At 52.4% G+C, this 17,878-nt stretch overlaps 1 protein-coding gene across 1 annotated transcript; it reads right to left on the bottom strand.

The window, feature by feature from the left end:
* Positions 1-8,988: 8,988 nt before the first annotated feature.
* On the bottom strand, positions 8,989-12,051 carry LOC119305501 (subtilisin-like protease SBT1.5). The gene is made up of 2 exons (XM_037582002.1): positions 11,088-12,051; positions 8,989-10,303 (listed from the first exon to the last, which is right to left on the bottom strand). Exons 1-2 carry the CDS (start codon positions 12,035-12,037, stop codon positions 8,989-8,991), a joined length of 2,265 nt encoding a protein of 754 aa, XP_037437899.1. The 5' UTR covers positions 12,038-12,051.
* Positions 12,052-17,878: the final 5,827 nt, after the last annotated feature.

Here is a 17,878-nt window from a genome sequence, read left to right on the forward strand (position 1 = left end):
CCTGGAAGTTGGCGATGAAGCGGGTGCGCATCTCGTCCTAGGAGGAGATCATGCCGGGAGGAAGGTTCAGGAGCCAGGTGCGGGCACCGTCTTTGAGCGCCATGGGAAACCAATTCGCCATGACCTTCTCGTCCCCGTTGGCTGCTTCGATGCCTAGCTCATAGAGCTGTAGGAACTCCGCGGGGTCGGCCGTGTCGTCATAGCGAGGAGGCGGATCCGGCTTGAACTTGCCCGGCCAGGCGAAACTGCGTAGCTCGGTGGTGAAGGTGCGGCAGCCTGCGGTGGCCACCGGAGCTCTTTGTTGATGCAGGGCTTGCTCCTGGGGATTTCCGCGCGCCACCGCCGGGGGCAACACGGGGTCTTGACGTGCTGGCACAGGGATGCGATCATGGCGTGCCGGTGCAGGAAGCACGCGCGCACCTTCTTGGGGACGAGGGATTTCTTGGCAACTCCTTTCTTGTTGCGCGGGCGCCAGACGTGGTGGGTCTCGTCCAGGGGCCACGCGCCTTGGAGCCAGGATGCCTTCTTGGGGAGGAGATGGCGGAGGCACCTCCTGAGCTGCATCGCCCGCGCAGGACGGAGGGCGAGGCAGCGAGAGGGACGGCGCAGGGGAGCCCCTTGTGGCGCTGACGAGCTCGGTGATGCGAGCGAGCCACTCCTCGTAGAGGTCGTCGATGGGACGGTAGTGCAGGAGCTCACGTGCCAGGAGCAACGCGGCATGCACGTCCGTGGGAGCGCGACGGGCGTGCGACGACGAACCAGCTGGAGTCAGCGACGGGGTGGCGGTGCGGCCTTCCCGCCGCATCGAGGGATGCAGCAACGACGCCTGCTGCTCGTTCCCCGCCGGACCGGTGGCGGAGTGGGCGGCAGGAGACGGGGAACAACGGGGAGGCCCACCGACGGGAGCTGTCTGGGCGATGTTGGCGGCAAGAGCATCCCGACGCTCGGTGCGAGCTCAGCGGGCGTCAGCCATGGATGCGACGCACGATGGAATGCGTTACATTGGAAGAAAGATTCCGGCGCACCCCTACCTGTCACGCCAAATGTCGGATATCAGGTTCCGGCAAAACCCTTAAGGTTCAAACTCTAGGGTGCGCGCAAAGATCTTCCCCCTACTGATCCACGTCCAAATGCCTCGCTGAGAATCTAAGCTAAACGATGAACAACACAAGGGACGCAAGATTTATACTAGTTCAGGCCACCGTTGTCGTGTAATACCCTACTCCAGTATGTGGTGTGGTGGATTGCCTCAGGGGCTGATGATGAACGGTACAAGGGAAGAACAGCCTCGCGAGAGGTGTTCTTGGGCTGGTGTGATGAACTACTTGGGTGAGTTCGATCGCCCCTGGATCTGATGGGAACTCTATGAATGCCCTCTACTATGGTGGCTAGCTCTATATATAGAGGCCCTGGTCCTCTTTCCAAATATTGAGCGGGAAGGGCGCCAACAACGGCCATTTTGAAGGGGAACATCTAGTACAAGTTATCCTGACTAAAGTTGGTCTTCGACTGCCAAAGGCACTGCCAATGACGTCGTCTTGGGTTCCACGGTGACCTCCATCCTGCCGCTCTGGTAGTCTTGGTCTCGTTGCACCGAAACAGTAACCTTTGCTTGTTGCCTCGGTACTCCGCGCCTGTGCTTGCCCCCTTTGCACCAAAGAGAAACAAGGACACTGCGCAGGCCGGCGCCCGCCTGGCGCCCGCCTGGTCTCGATCGTCATGGCTTGCATCACGAGCACCTCGCGAGGTACCCCTGCCTTGATCTCTCCGCCTCCTCGCGAGCCTGCCTGGTGAGGCCGCTCCTGAGAAGCCTTGCGTCGTCAGTCCCGCGAGGCTTGGCCCCTCGCGAGGGTCTTGAGCTTGAGTTGATGAAGATGTGCCGTACCGGGCCACCACTTGAGCCACGCCGCAGGCCGCAGGCAGACAAGTCTGGTGACCCCCGTTCCCAGAACGCCGACAGTCATCACTGAAGCCGTCATCCCGCGCCGCACGGCATTGAGCGAGGAGAAGGAAAATCCCCGTTGCCGCCTACGCCGACCGGATCGGCGGCGCACACCGACGGCGGCAAGGGAAGGAGCTGGGAGATGGCGGACGAGCCCCGACGGCTAGGGTTCGCCCCCTTGGTCGCTCGCGGGAGCGACGCGAGGGGTTGCGCCCGATACCAGAGTTACTCTAACGTGTCTAAGTGCTTAAATAGGGGAGAATTTCACTTCCCCGACCTGTGCATCAACTAGAGATGCATACGGCCTTTTAAGTATGAGTACTAGGATTTTTAATCTCAGCTACGCACCGAGCCTAGTCCTCAATAAATACGTGAGTACCAAAAAAGTTTGGTTCTCAAGAATAAATAGGAACCTAAATTCGCCTTCGTGAAGATTTTAAACTCAGGTGTTAGGTTTGTACATCCACTCCCCCAACCAGTTGAGTTAGGCTCACTCCCCCTATGTCAGCTATGACTAGCGGTCAGGATCGAAACTAATTACTACATCATTTTTCAACTTGAAGGAGCATGGTAAATGATTGCAAACAACACACATGTGTTTTTTTAACACACACATGTGTAGTTGTCGTGAAACTAATAGGTCGATAGCTGCTCCCTGACTCGGCCGATGATCCACCATTTGGACCGAACGTTCCCCCTTAATGTAAAGTGAGCTCTTATTCTTTCATCTCCTAGTTATATAGAGAGAAGAGAGCTCTCTCGCCATGTATGGATGTGCATAGATTTTAGTCAGTTATGTTGTCTTCGTCTAGGTGCAAGCCTTTTTATATGTAAAGTTGATGATCACTAATAAACAAAGTTCTATCCTACTTCTTTGTGTCCATTTATTTACTTTCTCTATCTGAGCGGGATTGCCTACTTCGTCTATGTTACTGCTCCACAACCCTTTGACCGAACTGATCAACAAAGGTTGTTGAACAAGTTATCAGCATGTTCCTCCACCAATTCTTCATCAGGTCTATCTATATATCTCATCTACATGTGAGATATTATCTCACAGATCAAGATAAAGCCTAGTGGTGTTTGGTTAAACTTATGTGGTGTTTCCTTGGTGGTTTAACTCTGCCTAGTGGCTTTATCTATAAAGTCGGGCTATCGCCTTTTCTCTAAAAAAAGATATTATCTCACATCTAAGATGACATCACAACTGTTTGTAGACCACCCATAGACGTCTTTCCTTGCTTCTTGTCTTTTTTTTGTCCAGCCCAACACGTTTTTTTTTTTTGAGAAACAACATGTTGTCTTGTCCAGCAACGTCCGCTTATGAACAACATTTGTATCAAGATAAAGCCTTGTCATTGCTGCTGGGCCTTGTAGTTGTTGCGGGGACAACAGGTTTTAGTTGTTTTTTGTTGCTCTTGTTTGATTCGGTGTGTCTTTGCTTGTTTCTGTGTGGACTCTTGATCTATGTAGTGCAACAAAAAAGGGAGAATATGATTAATGAAAAGAAAAGCAATGAGAAAAAAAGTGGGTGCAAAAAAAACCCACAAAACAAATGTTTATAATTTTGTGATTGAAAAGCCAGAAAATAAGTACAGGAGTAGGTACCTTCTTTGTTTGCTTCCAAATGGTCCTTCTTCCTTATTTTCTCTCATTACTCCTACTGAACTACAGCAAATTGAAAAAAAAAGGTGGCTTATAAGAAAAAAATTTGCTCTTAATTTTTTACTATGGGAATAAAAACACATCGAAAATTATTACAAGTGTTTTCAATCCCTCAAACGACAAGTTATCGGTTAGATCGACATTCACATGTTTTCCTTCATACTCAACGTCTTGAAGAAAAATGTCCCATTTAACAAAATAAACAAAATGTAGCGCTAGAGTGAAACCAGTTTTCCCATTTAACAGAACACAAATATAGTTGTAAACAATCATTATAAGCATCAAAAAATGCATACCTCCATGGTCATCGCCTTGGGACTTTTCGCCAAGTCTCTGCCCTCCAACTAGCCTTACATGTTCCTAAAAAAATGTTAAGATGTTTCTAAAAAGACCGATTATACAAAAGGATGTGACTCAAAAAAATGGTGCGTCCCATTTTGTATACCACAACGAAAATTTTGAAAAAGAGGTTAAGAAACAAAATCAACAGTGTCGGGGATTAAAGAACATGTGAATTGCCGGCTTTTTTCAAAAAAAACATAACACTCTAGAAGTTGGGTCCCCCAGACTCGGTTGCATTTCTTTCGATAAAATATCAAATTTGGGTTGAAGATGGGCTTGCAAAGTGGGACATTTTGATAAAATGGGTTGGGCCCACAAAAACACATAACAAAACAAAAGGTGTTGAGCTACAATTGGGATGACAAAAACAAACTGGGAGAAAGTTGGGGGTTGAAGTTGCAACTGAGATAGCAAAAAGATATATGCAGGCCCGGTTGCGAGTTTAACGTGGATTTGTAACTAGGACAACTGCCATTACAGGCTCGATTGTTAGTCGGGATTGGACTAGCAATTGGGACTCCCTATAAAGGCCCTGTTGTGAGTCAAGGATGGACATGCAGCTGGGGCGCAACTACACTACTATAAGCCCAGTTGCGTGTCGAGGGTGTAGTTGTAATTGGGGAAACTACAACTACAAAGGCCAGTTGCAAGTCTATTGTGGTCTTGCAACTTGGACGCCTATATACAACTACAAAGGCCATGTTGTGATTCGAGAGTTGACTAGCAATTGGTGCAATTTCAACTTGAAGCCCAGTTGTGAGTGGAGGGTGACCTTGTAACGGGCGCAACTACACTACTACAAGACCCAGTTGCGAGTGAAGGGCGGACATGCATTTGGGGCAACAACTTCAAAAAAGCCCCCAGTTGCGAGTGAAGGGTGGACTTACAACTGGGGCAACTACAACTACAAAAGCCCGAGTTGCAAGTCAAGGGTGGACTTGCAACTGGAGCAACTACGAATAGAAAGCCCTAGTTGAGAGTCAATGATAGACTTGCAACTAGGGCAACTACAACTACAAAAGCCCCAGTTGCGAGCCGGGGTGGACTTGTAACTAGGGCAACTACAAGTACAAAAGCCTGAGTTACGAGTCAAGGGTGGACTTGCAACTGGAGCAACTACAACTACAAAAAAGCCGTAGTTGCGAGTTAAGGGTAGACACCGCAACTGGGGCAACTACACTACTACAAGCCCCAGTTGCGAGTCGAGTATGCACTTGCAACTGGGGCACCTACAACTACAAAAAAGGACCCCAATTGCAAGTCGATGGTTTTAACACCCCTGTGTAATGAGCTACACTGACCTCTCTTATTAAGCTAAATCATTTTGCTAAACAGTGCTTGATCATCTTTGTTCCATATCTCATTTCAAATTCCACTTTGAATTCAACTTCAAATTTGAAATTGAGAAATTCACAAACATGAAAACTAAAATGTTCATAATGTGGCAATAATCCATAGATAATTATGGTGGAGAAACCAACATTTTATAAAGTGTTTAAATGCCCTAAAATAATTAAAATAGGGGCCAAAACAATAATTTAAAGGCTTTTTAAATTATAATGATTGCAAACTATTTTATTTAAGTGCCAAAGTTATTGCGGCAGTGGCCTCATTTATAACACTAATTAAGGTGCTAGTTTTGTATTTTATAAAACTAAATTACTTTTGAAAATTAAAAAAACAGAAGTTAAAATAAAAAATAGAAAAATAAAAACAAAAGGAAAAGGCCCTGCCCTTGGCCCTTAGGCCACAGGGACAGGCCCAGCCGAGCCTAGCCCACTCCCCCGCGGTCGTCTCCCTCCTCCACTGGTCATCCGATCGAGCGCCCGGGCGCGACCCCGCCGGACCGGGGGCATTGGCCCATATTGCCACGCCAACGGGGAGGGGATAAGGACGCCTCCCTATGGCCTCCTCGGTTCCCTTTCCCACTTGCCCCCACTCGTTCGCGCTCTCCCCCGCCTCCTCTGCTAGATCCCGAGCATGCCGATGGCCTCGCCGTCGTGTTAGCCACGCCCACCATCGTCCCCGCACCTCACCTTAGCGTGACGGCTCCTGCTGCGACTTGGATGCGGGGTGGAGTTGAGCCGCTGCTGGCTATAGGAGTAGTTCGCCTGCTGGGCCACTGCAGTCTTCAACATCCCAATGACATACAAAGCCTCCCTCTCTACTAGGGGTATTCCTTGTGATCAGAAGTGCGGCGAGGTTAGTAGCCGCTTCTAACAGGTTATCAATAGGATAGGAAACAGTCCAAAGTCATCCGAACAGGCGGCGGGTGTTGGGTCGGCTCAAGCTGACGTTGTTGAGTTGGCTGGCGAGGCTGAGCCGGAGCCAGCCTGCCATCGCCATATTGGGGCATGCCCCGGTTCAATTGGGGTATAACTCGTGCCGCGAGGGTGCTCGTCCCGGCCCCTGGTGCAGGTGTGTTGAACAGGCATGTGGATTCAAAACCGGGGAGCAGGCGACTCTCATGTAGTCTCCTGTGAACCACCTCAGAAGCTTTCTGGCGGAGGCCTATGCGCCATGCCTCTGTCCTCAGGCCTTCTGCTTCACTGGGCTTGTAGTTGCACCATGCGAGCGCTCTCAGCGTTGATATACTCCTGAGCTTTTACCATTTGCTCACGGATTTTAGTTATCTCTACATTGCGCTCTTCCTGATTCTCCACCGTTAAGGGCGACTCAAGGAGTGTTGTCAGCGAGGCGACCAGCTCTGTGAGAACTTGAGTCGGTGTTTTTACTAGGCCAGACGCGCTGGGGTCAGCTACTGACGCGCCGGTTCCATCCATGGCGCCTGATGCGGTGGAGTTAAGAGCAGGTGCAGTGCCTGCCATGTAGACGGCGGTCCAACGGGGCAGCTCATGGTTGACCGTGGCCGGCTCATTATCAGAGTAGCCCCCAAGCCTACCTTCATGCAGTGGGCGGATCAACTCTGTTTCCCCCAACCGATGGTTCGCAATCAGAGTAGACCAGGGTGTCGCCTCCAGACGCGGAGTTGTCTGCGAGATCGACGCCCTGGGTGAAGCCAACGAAGACATGGCTCCGGCCGGCTTGAGCCCGGGCGGGTTGTGCGCGTTGAGCCGTCTCGACGATGTTGATGCATATGTCCGGCTCGGGTCCTGGCTCGCCGATCTTGCAGATGGAGACGTGGATCTTGCTGAAGGGGGCCCGGTACCCTACTCGATTGAGTTGGCCTCGGGGCCCCAGCCTAAATCGTCGATGTAGAGCTTGCCGCGGCGACTCTTGGTCATGCGGCCGATCGCATATCCTTCTATCCCTGAGAGAGCTCCCTTCAAGAACTCAACACCACCGAGCGATAGCCCCACAGTGGGTGCAAACTGTCGTGGTCTTGTCACGACAGATGTCCTCATGAAAGGACTTAGCCGTGAGGCCATCGCCGCTAAGTAGTGGCTTGAACGGGGTTGATCGGAATCGAGAGACAAGGGTTTACCCAGGTTTGGCCCCTCGCGGTGGAGGTAAAAGCCTCTACTCTTGCTTGATTGATATTGATGATGATGATCTTGATTACAAGGGTGCGTCTTGGCTAACCTAGTACTCGAGAGCGTGTAACCTAGTCTTTCTGCCTCAGGGGCTCCCTGTTGAGGCCCTGTGCTTACAATAGAGTCCGAGTCGTAGTACAACCCGTGCCCTAGTCTGTTTCCTTATTTGTCTTGTTTCCCAAGTAAAAGAACTACGGCGTTCTTCTGATGATGAGCCACCGTCTCAAGTGCTGGGCCGTGAGCCGGCCCACTCTACGAGTCACCCTGCAAGCCTTGAGGTTTTGATCGCCATAGCCCATCTCGTGTCTTGCTCTTCAGGCCGCCATTGGATAACCCAGTTCTAAACGGGCGGGTTATACCATGAGGTTATATCCCCAACAACTAGTCTCCTTGCCCAGCCCACAAAGTCATTGATAGCATTCGAGCAGAAGCATTGACATGCTGGAATCCACCTCTTTTCTTCTTTGGATGGTTAAAAAGAAAAGAAAAGGAAGCCCACATAGCCCAACTCATGCAAATGGGTTGCCGAGACAAACCACACACCCCACATTGCACCCAAAATACAGCGCCAACACAAATCTCAGGCGTGATGATCAAACCGCCAGGAAAGTGAACAAGACATTCTTAAAACTCAGCCAAACCGAATAATCAAACCGCCAGGAAAGTGAACAAGACATTCTTAAAACTCAGCCAAACCGAATACATAATACACTGAGTAAAAGGAAATGGAGAGAGTACTATGAAAGACAAATCAATCGTACTGGACGCTGTTAGCTACTCCCTCCGTCCCATAATAGCATAATGTCAAAAACGCTCTTATATTATGAGACAAAGGGAGTAGTATTTCAAATCAATGGTGCATATGATGAAATGATCAAATACTTCAAACACCCTTGTAATCAAAGGTGGATATGATGAAATGATCCAATACTTCCAGCACATACTTTAGTCTGGCGCATGCCCGAACAGGTCATCAACAAGTTAAGACGTATGACATACAGTACCGTACATGATACTACAATCTCAAGTACTCTACCAGTCTACCTAGCTAAACATGAACGCATCACCAAGGTAATATGCATGGTCAGCCACTGAGAGAGCCGTGCAAAATGTAAATGCGGGTCTATGGATTGAAACTATGTATGATTCCATTACATGAAGTTGGACGATGATCCATACGAAATTACTCCCGCTGTTCCTAAATATTTGTCTTTCTATAGATTTCAATAAGTGACTACATACGAAGCAAAATGAGTGAATCTACACTTTAAAATATGTCCATATACATCTGCATGTGGTACTGCATTTGAAATCTTTAAAAAGACAAATATTTAGGAACGGAGGGAGTAGATGCAATTGGACAGGAGAAAAATAACATGATGATTATTCCCTTCTCCTCATCACAAGTCCACCACAATCAAATGCTGATTCTTCTCCTTCTTTTTCATTACACACCAACTCTCAAGTCTCTCAGAGTTCAGACAATCAGACTCACTCTTATTCTACTACAGTACGTAGTACGTGCTCCGGCCTACATGCATGGCATCAGTTGTCCCACTTGAAGGCGACGGGGCTCCTGACCCGATGCTTCCTGTTCTCCCAGGCGATGTGGCCGAACTCCCACGTGCCGGCCGTCCTCACCTTCGCCCCCGCCTCGCTGCTGAACTGCACGCTGTAGCTCCTCTTCTCCTTCGGCCACCTGAACTCCAGCGTCGCCGGGGTCACGGTCACCTTCACCCCGTCGGGCGCGGCGACCGTCACGTTGTACCTCTCGGGGCGCGCCGACACCAAGGTCACCGTCCGCATCAGCGTGCGGACGCGGGTGCGGCCGTCGAACACCACCACGAACGACGGGTGGTTCAGGTTGGCCACGCCGCCGGGGATCGTCCTCTCGCACTTGCTTAGCTCCGGCACGAACTGCTGCATCTGCTCCACCGTGTAGTTGAGGGTGCAGAGGAAGTCGACGTAGTCCTGCGTGCCGGCGTCGTACACCATGCCTGGGTCCATGGCGAGCCGCGGGAGCACGAGCCCGGCCCCGGCCGCCAGCGGCGTCGCGCCCATGACGGCGGCGCCGACGGCACTGCCGCTGTCCACGATTTCCCTGCCGTTCATGTCAAGCGGGCCGGCGGTCGTTACCAGCGCCGAACGGATCATGGCCGGCGTCCAGTCGCCGTGCCGCTTCTTGATCAGGGCCGCCACGCCGGCCACGTGCGGGCACGCCATCGACGTCCCCGACAGGATGTTGTACTCGAACCTCCGCGGGTTAGATGGCGAGGCGGCACCTGACCAGGCCGCGAGGATGTTCAATCCCGGCGCGATGACGTCCGGCTTCAGAATCTCGGGGGTAATCGGATTGGGTCCCCGCGAGGAGAAGCCCGCCACAATCGGCGCCCGGTTCTCGCCGGTGACCGTGTTGCAGGTGAAGTTGAAGGACGCCACCGGGTACGCCACGGACGACATGTAATCGGCCAGCTTCTTGCCGCCGGTGGAGCTGAGCTGGAGACCGGGAAGGTTGAAGGGTTCGGCCATTACCGTGTCCAAGAACTGTTCCCCACTATCGGTGGAAACTATCCCGGCTCCGCCCGCTCTCTGCACGTCAGCCGAAGCTACTCCACCCTGGGAGCACACCACGACCTTGCCCATTACCCTGTCGGGCGTCAGGTCATCCTCGTCGCAGTCGCTGCGCACTAGCGGGATCATGCCCGCGCCCTGGGAGAACGGGATGTTGTAGAGGGACTGCCCGGTGAGCACCACCCCGTTGCCGAGCCGGGGTGTCGCCGGGAACACCCGGTCCGTGGTGGCGGCGCCGACGGTCGTCATCCACGGGGCCACGTTGGTTATACATGACGCTTTCGGGCCGTCGTTGCAGTTGTTTAGTGATAATGTTCACTATATTGATTCATCTCATCAGAGTACATTATATACAGGTGGCGCCACACAGATCTCACCCTCCTCCTGCTGCTCTACTCCACCATCACCGACGGTCCCTACGAGGTCATCCGCGGCGAGGCGAACACCGCCTTCGTCGCCTGGGACAAGCTCCGGGAGTTCTTCCTCGCGAACCAGCCCGCTCAAGCGGTCCATCTCTCCGCCGAGTTTCGCGCCCTCACCCAAGGCGATCTGCGCATGGCGGAGTACTGCGCTCGTCTCAGGAGAGACGAAGTGCGGCGCCGCGTTCGGTGGAGGGGACGGCGGCGGATGAGGAGGCCGCAGCATCGGGAAGGATCGGGGGAGGAAGCAGAGTCATGGCGGAGGAGGTCGCGGCAGGTGGAGCTGTGGCGACGGGGGCGATGAGCTCGGGCGAGGTGGTCACCGGGGTTGGGGCAGGGGGTATGGGGGAGGTGAGTGCTGGATCGGAGGAGAGGAGAGTGGTGCCCGCGAGATCGCCGGAGGAGGAGGAGGAGGAGTCGCCGGAGTTCATGGCTCTGGAGAGGCTCTGATTACCAAGTTGTTTAGTGATAATGTTCACTATATTGATTCATCTCATCAGGTACATTATATACAGGTGGTAGTACAACGGGCACGAGCGCCACTCGGGGGCGACGTGCGTAACCAACGCAAGCTATGCGTGCGTGCATGATGGCGAGAAGGAGGGAGCCGCCGAGAGAACCGGTCAGGCAGGTGCTGACGTAGCCGTTTTCCAACAGTTGCCGCCCGACAGGACGACAAAGATGCCTCTGCGCTCAGCGCCGAACGTGGCGACGGCGAGGAGGTCGTCGTAGAAGGGTCTCGCGGTGTCTCCGATGGAGATGGAGATGAGGTCCACGCCGTCGCTCACCGCGGCGTCGATCGCCGCGGCAAGGGTCGAGTTAGGGCAGTCTTTCATGGGAATGCACGCCTTGTACATGGCGATCCTCGCCTTGCGCGCCACGCCGCTCGCTCTCCCGCCCGCGAACTTGAAGAGATTGGCCCCGGGGACCTCGGAGCCTGCAGCCGTTGACGCCACGTGCGTTCCATGCCCCTCGACGTCCCTCGGACTCGAATCGGCTGTGACGAAGGACTTGGCGCCGACGAGCTTGTTGTTGCACAAGCTGGCGTTGAACCCAGGGGCGTCCACGCACTTGCCCCTCCAGGTGGACCTGACGGGGCTGAGCCCGGCGTCGCTGAAGCTAGCGCGCTCCGGCCAGATGCCGGTGTCCACCAAGCCGATGATGACGCCGTCGCCGAACTCGGCGTCCGGCCACGCGCCGAAGTCGTCGTGGAGGCCCATGAACCACGGCGACCTCGTGGTATGGATGTGGTACAGCCTGTCCTTGTACACGCGGGACACGCCGGGGACGGTGGCCATGCGCTGGGCCTCGCCGTCCGTGAGACGAACGGAAAAACCATGCATGACAGTGCCGTAGGTGTAGCGGATGCGGTTGGAGTTCTTGCCCAGCATGGACGCGTACCAGCGATCGAGGGTGTCGAACTTGGATGGCTTGGCGAGGTGGTTGGTGAGGACGATGTAGGTGCTCGAGCTGGAAGGATGAGCCTGCTCGTGCTCCTCGGCAATGGCGTTCTTAGGCTTCGGGGTTACGGAGGAGTGCGTGGACTGGACAAGGAGGAGAAGTAGCAGGGAGCAGCGCAAGAGGATGGGGGTCATGGAAGCCATTGTTGAATTGGTGTGTGAGTGAGGTTGTGGTTGCAGTGGAGGGTTGCATTTGAGTGATGGGTTTTATAGGGGGCTTGAGCAGCTCAGCTCAGATCAGCACGAAAATGCATCGCCAAGAGAAAAAATATTTGCGTCGCATCGCCAAGAGAAAAATATTTTCTATCTTAGTTCTAAGCTTGCATTACCATCTCTCTTAGCTAAATATATCATCATGGTGGCTCAGCTACAGCTAGTGGATAGCAGACGTGGCTTCCTTCCAGACTAATCCTCAGCTAGTGGCAGCTAAATGGACCCCAAACAAAATTTTGATGCCACATGAATGAATTTTGATGAGCAAAATAAATCTCCATTTCAAGTCTTGGACGTAGCCACTTGGTCATTCGGAGCTCCATTATTTGTGATGAAACAGGCTTGCGAACGAAAAATGCAAATAATGAAACGGCATCCACTACTAGCCTTTTGTCTTTTCCTGAAGCTTTGCCTTGTCTCCACCGAGTTACACTACTAAAAGACACACCGCATGCATGCAAGCGCACTCGCTTTCAGTTAACATTCTCATTTTGTGCTACGAAGTATTGATCGCTCAGGGTCAGTTATATTGGAACATCTACTCCTTGTACCAGATTTACCCTTGTCACTGAAACCGAATATTACTGTCAAACAAGCTCTTATGATGGGCAGCTGGTACTTATGGTGGATAAGACGTGAACTCACTCATGATGGTAGACCACCACATCTCGCGCGGTGGCATATGCCTGTCCTGGCAATTGCTAGTAATTATCATGAAGCTAATCACAAATAGAATGATAATAGGGAGATGAAGTGGACGAAACCAGACCTCATGTTCATAAAGGTAAATGTTGATGCGGCCTATTTTGCAGATGAAAGTGCAGGAGCTTCGGCAGCTGTAATTAGAGATGATAAAGGGAACTTTTTGGCAGCACAATGCAAATATATACCTCATGTTGCAGATGCAATGATGGTTGAAGCAACAGCGATGCGTGATGGTCTAGTGTTTGCAAACTCCCTAGGGTTTCCTCGTGTGGAGGCTGAATCAGATTCCTTAAACGTCATAAACTTTTGTGATGGACAATCTAGATGGTGGGATGCTGCAACAGCAATTTTCGCGGAATGCGTGGATGTTTCTTCTTTAATAGGGAAGGTTGTCTTCAAGCATTGTTTTCGTTCTTCCAATCAAGCGGCGCATGTGCTAGCTAACTTTTCTTATTGTAATAAGACCTCTTTAAACTGGACAGACGAGCCCGGGGTTGTCTGATCTCTTCCCTTGTGGACGATGTAATGCCTATGTTAAATCAATAAAGCTAGCCATGATGGCCTTCCCTCAAAAAAAAGGAGAGGGACGAAACTAACCGCCTAATTTGTCACCGGGTTACACTAATTAACCGAGGGATGTTCCAGTCCGTGATGCAGAAACCGTCGAGTTGGCGTCGTCTCCTCCGAGGCGACTCGAGGGCCAACCCTAGCCACCGCCACCTAGTCCCCCCATCTCCCTTCCTCCCTCCGCCGCCGCCAGAGGTGGCCAGCGGCGCGGCCGCTCGGCACCCATGAAGGTGGCGGGGGGGACCTCAGCGGATCCACCCTGCGTGGAGAGCCTCGGCATCCGGGGCGGCGGCCCCGGGCGGCGGACAGCGGCGTGGCATGTGCGGCGGCGGCGCCGCAGGGTGCAGGTGGGCCGCCTTCCTGGTCGCGCGGTCGGCGTGGAGGCAGCGGGCATTGGCGGCTGCAGCAGCTTCCCGTAGGCCGGCTGTACCTTGGAGAATCGGCGTCCACAACCTGGATCTGCTCCGATCCGCGCCGCCCCCTGTCCCTAGTGGCCCCTGTCGCCGTTTTCTGGATGGCGGGTGTGCGGATCTGGTGGTTGGGTGCGGATCCAGGGGAAACCCCTGGCCGGCGCGGCGGCCACATTGAAGATGTCGCCTTTGGGCGTCGTTTTCCTTGCTGAAGGCTTCGGTGGGCTTCCTGCACCTCCCACCCCACCCAGTAGCTCAGGTGAAAGCCTCAGTTCCTCGATTCATGGCGACGACGACACCTTGGTGGCGTGATCCTTCCTGAAGGCGTCGTCAGGGAAGTGGTCAAGTGGTGGTGGAGTCGGTGGTGGTTCGACGGCGGATTGTATTGGTCTAATCTTCATCTTCGTCAACTTGCTCGGGTCCAAGTGTGGAGGGATTCGGCCGCTGGTGCAAGGGGATCGGGGTCCCTCTCTCGTGCCATGGGCTATGGAGACTCCTATTCTTGACCGATGCGTGGTGCTGCATTCTGTTGGCCTTCTCCGGGGGTTTTCAGCGCTTTCGTTTCGACAACTCTCGTCCGATGCTCTGCCTTGCTGCTGCCGGCAACGGTGACTGGGTGTTTGGCTCCCCGTTTCGTGCGGGTTTGTTCCTGGTGCCTCTCCTTTGGCTGCTTGGGAATTCTGATCTGGGTTCTAGGGTGAACCACTCCGCAGGCCGCCGGTGCGGCACCTATCGAGCCCGGGTGAAAGGGTAGAGGCCCTTTGCGGAGGCGGAGTCCAGTCATGTGTTGCCCCTGTTTTCCCTATGGTGGCAGTCAGTGACACAAAATATGCACGGTGGTGCCTTCCTCCCATAGCCTTGGTAGGTTAGCTGGTTTCGGCATAGCGGCGTTCGATGTCATTGTTCTATGCCTTTGAGTTGTTCTACCGAGCACAATGTATCTTTATTTCCGCTCTTTGTTTTCTTGTTGTAAGTGGCAGTTCTGTAATCCTGGCCGGTTGATGGCTTTGTTAATTCAAAGCCGGGCACTTCTTGAGCCTTCGTTCCCAAAAAAAACGTCGAGTTACTACTCTGGTGAAATCAGTCATGCAAAACAAAGCCCTAAGCAATACAACATCACATGTGGCAAGACGTAAATAAGCCAGTCACAGTGGGTGTTCATATGAATTGAAAAATTGGAACTAAATACGGGTACAAAGTTGGAACTAAATACGGGTACAAAGTTGAAACTAAATTCAGAGATGTAATCAGTCTTGAACAATGTGATTACTGACTACAGGTTACATTTACAGTTACAATGGTCTCTGAGATTAATTTACAGAGTTGTGTACGCCCATCTAGCAGGTTTCTGTTTCTGTACTAGTAGTACTTTTGATCTGTACTCAACGACTTGCTGAGTACCCTTCTCTGTTTGTCATCTAAGTTTGCTTATCCAGGCTATTCAGTAAAAGTAAATCGACAACATCTCTGAATTTGTTCACACACCTGCCCTACGACGACGAGGTTGTTTGTAGCTCCACACTACTCCAGTACAAGTGCTACCAGCGAAGAGCTACGCAAGAAGACGCTGGAATAGAGGTCTTCAAACACTCGGGAGCTGTGGACAAAAGCGGCAAACGGACGGCTGGAAATTCATGATTCTCGCTGATCTTGCTACTTCCTGTCACACAAAAAATAAAGCTCTCATTGTACTGCAAAGAGTATCAAATTCCATTTGTTATGATGATGCATCAGCGGGGTTCAGCGCCAAGAAGCTAGTAAGAGCATCTCCAACAGCCGCGCTATGCGCCGCGCGCAAAAAACCTGTTTGCCGCGCGCGCTTCGGCTGGTTTAGCGCGGCCGCGAGCGCTGGCTCCAACAGCCACGCTATAATGCAGCGCGCAAAAATGCAGCGCGCGCGACTCGCCGGGCGCGCGCGACTTAGCTACAAAATAAGTTTGAAACAATTATCAAAAAGCTATGAACATGTGAAATTTGTCACAAACATCTTCCAACCAAGTTCATGCCCACAAGTTCATCCAACCAAGTACAAAATGCAAAGTAAAGTTCAAGACATATAAATGAAAGACACATCAAACATCTTCCTCGTCTTCGTCCTCATCTTCCGAAGACGATTCTTCCGCCTCCGAAGATGAATCTTCCTCCCTATCCTCATCACGCATCGCATCACGTGAAGCTCCGACGGTGTTGGCAAGATCTTCAACGGCATCTTCACGGGAATGTGTGTGAGGAGGCACATCGAAAGACATTCCACCCATGGCCGGAGGTGCACCCATGCCTCCCATAAGAGTAGCGAAACTCATGCCTCCCATGGCGGCCATAGCGTCAGAGGGTGCTCCAAAGCCGCCCATGCCTCCCATGGCGGCCGGAGGTGTGCCCATGCCTCCCATGGCGCCCAAGCCACCCATGCCTCCCATGGCAGCCGGAGGTGCACCCATGCCTCCCATGGCGCCGAAGCCACCCATGCCGCCAAGGCCACCGCCACCCATGCCGCCAAGGCCACCACCACCCATGCCGCCAAGGCCACCGCCACCCATTGTGCGGATCATGGCTCTTTTTTGGATCAAGACTTCTTCACGAGCAAGGTTGACATATTCCTTTTGCGCATCATTGAACGAAGATGTGTCCAAGAAGAACAAGTGTTTCTCCCATTCCAACAACCTAGATCGCTCCTCCATGCCCACCTTCCTCTCCTCAAATGCCACTTTCCTCTCCTCGGCGGCCACCCTCCTCTCCTCGGCCGCCAACCTCCTCTCCTCGGCCGCGGCATCTTGGTTCCTTGCCATTTTCCTCACCTCGTTGGCTTCTTTTTTTGCCTTCACAATAGCTTCCATAGCATTTTTGAGCTCATCATCTCCTTTCTTCTTCTTCTTTTCGGTTTTGTCTTTCTTGCACCCATCCGGTCGTTTTGGCTTCGAGTATGAAACCGAGTTGGGTGTGGGGCTTCTCTTGCCGTCATCACTTGATGCATCATCCTCCTCATCATCATCGTGCACCTTGCGTTTGTTGCTCAAATGCAAATCATCCAAACCATCACGATTCTTCCATTTCTCATCATTCTTTAACACTTCATAGCAAGAGACAAGGTAAAGACCCTTCCTTTCTTGATCTTCCCCTTCTTGGTTTTCCTCGTCTCTTCTTTGAACAAGTTTTGTGCAATGTTGAACTACAAAAAAAACAAAACAAGTTAGCACTTCGGACACCAAAAACAATATGAGATGAACATATATGAGATGCCACTTACTCTATCATCCTCATTTGTGCCACTTGGGTTAATCTTGTCAACTGACTTTTGTGCGGCCGCCCACTTTTGACAATCCGAGTTGATTGTGGACCATCGGGACCGAAGTGATCTCTCCGAGCGGTCAATTCCACTCATGTTGTGAGCATCAAAGTATTCTTTCATTCGCCCCCAATACGCATCTCTACTTTAATCACCTCCAATTGATGGATCCCTTGACACTTGCAAATAAGTATTGCATAGTAACTTGTCATCGTTGGTGCTGCAATTGCCCGCTCTTCCTTTCGGCGCGTCGACAATGCTCTCACCCTCCTCGTCCACCTCAAACTCATGGTCTTCCAAATGGATGTCATTGGTTTGAGACCAATGCGAATTGTTGGACCCAACACCCATAGTTGACATGTATGCATCATCATTGAGACTACAAAATTTTTTGAACAATGCAAATAAGCTATCTATATGTGATGATGCATTGAAAAAACAAGAAGAAAATAAAAGTTGGAATTTTTTTCACCTTGGGGGCATTTCGTCGAACACATGGTGTGCGTCGGCGGCCGGCTCAACAAGTGAGCTCGCCGGCGCTTCGGTAGCCGCCGCGGCCGTCGAACGCCCTGCAAGCTTCTTTCCCCTCGTCTTCGTGCCGCCGGAGCCGTCCGCCGCCTTGTTTTTCTTCACCGAAGTTTTGCCCTTCTTCGGCCGCGCCGCATTGGGGAGCTTCGACGGTGCGGCGGCGGCACGGGACGGCGCCGGCGCGACGCCACCTGTCGCCGTGGTCATCCGCGGCGGCAAGAAGAGGTTGCGCGTGAGGCCGGCGCTCGGCGGAGCTCCGGCGGTGGCGACGCCAACGCT

This window comes from Triticum dicoccoides, chromosome 5B (assembly GCF_002162155.2).
Source record: "Triticum dicoccoides isolate Atlit2015 ecotype Zavitan chromosome 5B, WEW_v2.0, whole genome shotgun sequence".
NCBI lineage: Eukaryota > Viridiplantae > Streptophyta > Magnoliopsida > Poales > Poaceae > Triticum > Triticum dicoccoides.